Genomic DNA, 5,603 nt, shown 5'->3' on the forward strand with positions numbered 1-5,603 from the left:
GTGAGGTGGCAATCCCGGGTGTTCTCTTCAGTACAGATGCGGTGGTATCTGAGGGCTTGGCTGTATATCACAGCTTTTTTGGTGTGTTTAGGGTGATTGCTGGTTCTGTGCAGATATGTATGTTGGTCTGTGGGTTTCTTGTATAACGTGGTCTGTATTTTACCCTTCTGGATACTGATCATTGTGTCTAAAAAGGAGATGTTGGTGCTGGAGTATTCTCAAGTGGCAGGAGGAGGCACAAGTACAGCATGGGCAACTGATGGTGGGCAGGCAGGGAGCAAGGGGCAGGGACTTGGCTGCCTGTCCCCCCACCTCTGCTTTCCCTGCTGCAGCAATAGGAGGCGAGGGGCATACCCTCCTCTCCCCCTTATAACTGGATTCTGTACATGGACAATTATTTTTTAAAACCTATAATTTTCCATGTATAAAATCTAATTATTGGGGGTCATCTGAAATTCAAAGTCATCTTGGATTTTGGCAGTTCTTATGGAAATTGATGATACAAGGATTGGCTCTGAAAGTACAAGTCTCTATAGCAGTTGTTCATAACTTGTTTTAGACTCAAGGTACCCATCGTTAGACTTGAGGCTCCCCTCAGAAAATGCCAGGTCTCAGTTTTCACTTGTTTTTTGATTACGGAAAAATAATAAAGCAGTCTTCTATTGCAAAGAACTAAGACAGAACACAGCAGGGCAGAATGTTTTTAACACTGTGGATTCCTGTTAGAAATCTCTGGGTTTATCGGTTTATCATGTGAATCATGTTGACATACCTAATACTGCTAAAACTGAGAATAACTGCTCTATAGGTAATGATCCAGATCCTGTAACATTAAAACATTTTTTCAGCTTCTTACACTACTTAATTACAGCTACTTACAAACTTACACTAAAAAAGTGCATTGTTTTTAATACATACCGTCTATATTTGGATGCAAGTTTATGTAACTATTTATCCAGGCTTAAGGAAATTTTATCTGAATTAAGTCTCAGATGGTAAAGAATCAACTTAAGCTAAATCAAAATAAGATCATTTTATTCTTCAGGAAGAATTTCCAACCACAGCCTTGCCTTCAAATAATAGAAGGCAAAAAATGAATTAAAACTGATTTAGCTATTTTGATATGTGTTAGTCTAGTTGTGGCAAGATTATAAAGCTTGAAAGTTAAAAATATATTTAATTGCAAATTAACTTGCTGAGATTATAAATTTAAAAATGTAAGCTGTTCAACTATAAATTAAAAGGTATTTTGTGTCTATTTTATATTTGAAAAGAGGGACACGGTGAAAGAACTTTTCTTGTTTGTCCAACTGATTATTCTAACTGTCATTAAATCTGATGGCTGGTATTGAAAATTTGTATTTTGATCTGGCTGATGAGCCTTTCAAAATCAAATAGGCCTTTCAAACACTTTTGGAGCAATCAGCTCTGAAGAATAGAGGAGCAGAGAGGGAAAATTGAATCAAGCAGTGACATCATACTCAGTAGTGGCAATGACACCATGAATGGAAAAGACATTAAGTATAGAAATTAAACACAACCCTGCAGATTGGTAAAAGACAGAAGTGTTGCCTAAGACAAAAAATGCTCTTAAATTGAATTAATTTAGAGAAAGATGTTTCCATCTGTAACTGACTGGTCTTGGTCAGGAATACAAAGGTCATCAACGAAGAATTGAGAGGTGTAATACTGCTTCCCAGATCATTAATAAGGGGAAGATTCTAGCCCACTGAAACTTTGGTAAGGATCTACTGGATCATTGAATACTTTTGGTGATTTGGGATTTAAACTTCATTGCTGAACAACAAGAAAGATTTCTCCACCTCCCTGCCTTTCTGCCATCTGACACCACCAGGGAAGGAATCCTGCCATATTTGCACATCAAAGAGCAACTCACAAAGATACTCTCGTGGACCCAGAGGAACAGACTTCCACCTTCAGCTTCCTCTGTGCAAAAATGAAGTTTATTTTCTACCTATGGAGACTTTTTACCACCTTTAACTCTCCATAAGCCTGAGGAACAGCATGTGTGCACAAAAGCTTGCAGAAAAAGATTTTTTTTGTGTGTGATTTCTTAGTTGGTCTAATAAAAGGTATCATCTCTGAACCAAGAGTTTTAACATTTTGCATTTCTTTTTGGGTCATTTGTATACTTTATGTCTTTTCTCTGTACCAAATCCTGTTGACCCAAGCCTACAAGCTTTTGTCAAGGGGAACAGTAACTAGTGTTCAACAGGAGCTTTGCCAGAGTAAATCCTGTAAAAAAATGAGACTGGATACTGACTGAATCTAAAAATCAACAGAAGTAGGGTAACAGTCTTGAATAAATACTAGACCCCATGATTGTTGGATGTTATCTGGGGTCAAACATAATAGGAACAGTCTTCCTTGTTGTTTGCTAAGGAGGACTGACTTCTTGCCATACCAACTACTTCTTTGCTATATCCCTCCAGAGGTGGTCAACCTGTTTGTCCCTCAACAGCAGGGAGGATGTCAATTGTTAAGGCTGTTCTGAAGGTGCTGAAGGGCTTCTACATAGATGTTTTTGATGTTTCTAAATGTTTCTTTACAGAAACCTTTATGCTGATGTCAATTTTGCATATTATTATCTGACCTTTCCCTTGCTCTTCCTGTTGAGGGGTACGCAGGCTGACGACCTCTGGAGAGATATAGAAAAGAAGCAGGTGGTATGACAACGAAGTCAGTCCTCCTTATCAAACAAGGAAGACTGTTTCTATTAATAAAACATTCTGGCTCCCAGTCATTGAATTACCCAGACATTTCAACCATGGTTAAGCTGAATATCAATGCTATCTCACCAATTAATATAATCTTTAAAACAACATCTCTGATTAGGAAAGATCAAAGAAAATAACAGAACCATTTTCAGTCAAAAAATGCAGTCCCATCAAAATGAAAATGTACAAAGAAAGTTCTAACAATTTCTTCTGTTAATATTTTCAGAAGAACAAGTTTCAATATTTTCATTTAGAAATGACTCATTTTGAAATTGTGTTTTGCATTTTATGCATGATAAAATAAACACCAAAAAATGAAACAAAGCATTTAAACTTGCTGAAATTTTCTTTTGTGATAATTTTACATTTTCTAGGGGTAGCCATCCCAGCTCAAACCAAGCCAAATCTTTAAATCATGAAATAGAATATCCATTTTCCATCCTACTCTCTTTCTAATATATTTTTGGTCCTAAGACCAAGCATGTAATCAAACTGCTTTAAAAATACCAGTTTTAATAAAAATTGAATAATATCTTATCTGTGCAATCTCTCATACATATAAATTAGCGAAATGATGTGCCTGTTAGTTATGTTGCAGGTTAGTATGTTCTGAAAAATGGACTCAAAGAATGAAAATTTTAAAAAGTGCTTTCTGGTGAATGGGGTTACCAGATCCCAGACTGACGGTATGGGCAGACATTCAGGGAGGTTAGATTGAGCTAAAAATGGGCCCCTGATCTAAGGCAAGTCAGGATGGGGGGTTAGCAAGGAAACTTGAGAGCTCAGTGTGAGGGAGATTGGAAGGGCAAGCAAAGTCCACAGGGAGGATGAGGGGGGCAATCAGGGTCCATTAAGCAAATGAGGGGGGCAAGTGGGGTCCACAGGGCAGATTTGGTGGATTGGGAGGACAAGTGGGGTCCATTGGGGGGTCAGGGGGATTGGACTAGGATTGGAGTGGATCGGGGGGCAAGCAGGGTCTGTGGGGGATTGGGGAGGATTGTGGGGGGAAGAAGAGTCTGTGGGGGAGGGGAATGGGAAGGCAAGTGGAGCATGTGGGGGAATCAGAGAAGTAAGCAGGAACCAAGAGGGTTTGATGAGATCAGGGGGGCTAACAGGGTCTGCAGGGGGATTTGGGGGGACCCACCCCCAGGACCAGGGACTATTTTTAGCCCCCTGACCCCCCCTCACCTTCAGATGAACAACCCCCATCCAGAGAACCTACCCCCTGATCCCGCTCACCCCTGCCCCCACCCCAACTTACTTCAACCAGCTCCCAGCACCAGTGAATGCCAGTAAAACCAGTGCCAGGACCGGCTTACAGGATGTGGGGTTTGGCAGGCTTGGCAGGGGCTGGCTGGCCCATGGGGGATGGGGGGGTTGTCCATCCAAGGGAGGGCTAAAAGACCAGGAAGCTAAAAAGATCCCAGTGCCAGGGGGACAGGTAGGGGAAGCACAGCCCCAGGGCTAGGGTCAGTGGCTGGGCTTTCCCAGCCCCGGGAATGTGCTGTGAACTGTGCAGAAGTTCAGTTAAATCAGGATCACCAGACCCAATCTTAGTTAGACATCTGAGGTCAAGTTAACTTAGATGTGCTTAGCCATTTTAGACTGATCTAACCTTCCTGAACTTCTGTACAGTTTGTGCTTAGAACCCCAGTTAGGTCAATCTAAGTGTAAGGTCTGTACCTGGGCAAACTAAGTTAGATTGGGTGGCCATTTTTAATGCAATTTAACCTCCTGCTAAACTCCCTGAATGCCTATACCTAGTCCAAGAAAAGTTGCTCTGCTGATGGAGAGCTCTGGCTACATTAATCTAAGTGGGATGTTTTTAGATTCAACCTTATTCCTTCAGATTACCTGGATTTTACAATGTGTTCCTGGTAGAAGAAACAGCATTTCAAGTACAAAGTAGCAACACACTTGAGCCACAGTTTCAAACAGTTTAATTTCCATTTAAGCACCTTAAAATAGACAAGAAATGCTTAGCACACAGCATCTTCATTTCTGATATAAAGATTAGGTCTGTATCACCACTGTGATGTGTCCAGCAGAGCTGCTGTGGAGACTATCTGCCCATCACACCCACTCCACATGCCTCAATTCCCAAACTGAGGCAAAATAGCCACTTTAAAGTGGCAATGAGTATGCACTCAGCACTACTTCTAGGGTCTGTCTCAGGCATGCCAGTCAGTATACCTTGCCTCATTTCCAAGATTTGTGTGCACAATGAGAATATGTGAGATGGACCTGCTTCACAGTGACTGTCCTAGAGGTGGCATGGAGGCACTGTAAGCATGCCTTAAGACAGATTTTCAAGAGATCCAAACAATCCTGCTCTCTTTGAAAAAAGACTTCTTATTTTGGCACCTAAATGGAAGCTCTTGCAGTAATCTGATCCCAACTATAGGGGTTGAGTCCTTGAATATCTGGTCCACAATGGAGTGAGCTTTTATTGTATTATTATTATTAAATATTCTTATTTTAAATCATTCATTTGCATTTTTGCTAATTATTTCTACTTGGATGCTAGGGCAGCATTTATGACACATGGTTCACATAACACTTAACTAAGCATATTGATGATGCTTAACTTTCAACAGTCTTTACTTACTGTTATAACATGGTTTACTGTCTGGAATGGGTTGATTTTAGTTGACACTTCATCAGAGCCAATATCAGGTGTGTTTGTTTCTGAAATGATGGCTTCCTTAAAAAAATAAGCACATAGAATGACCATCTTTATTTTCTAGGTACAGTTAAAATAAAGGATGAGTAATTCCTTCTCACTCAAATCCATTTAAACAGTGTCCAGATGCATTACAGAATTTCACCAGGATGAATTCAAACAGACTGGTGATTCCTTTCTTG

At 40.3% G+C, this 5,603-nt stretch overlaps 1 protein-coding gene across 1 annotated transcript in view; it reads right to left on the reverse strand.

The window, feature by feature from the left end:
• LOC112550422 overlaps positions 1–5,603 on the reverse strand; it is a 37,454-nt gene that overhangs the window by 16,531 nt on the left and 15,320 nt on the right. The window contains exon 4 of the mRNA XM_025205133.1: positions 5,347–5,442. Within this exon, the coding sequence (XP_025060918.1) occupies positions 5,347–5,442 (96 nt within the window). The remainder of the gene's footprint in view (positions 1–5,346; positions 5,443–5,603) is intronic.

This window comes from Alligator sinensis, unplaced genomic scaffold (genome assembly GCF_000455745.1).
Source record: "Alligator sinensis unplaced genomic scaffold, ASM45574v1 scaffold1012_1, whole genome shotgun sequence".
NCBI classification, from domain to species: Eukaryota; Metazoa; Chordata; order Crocodylia; family Alligatoridae; genus Alligator; species Alligator sinensis.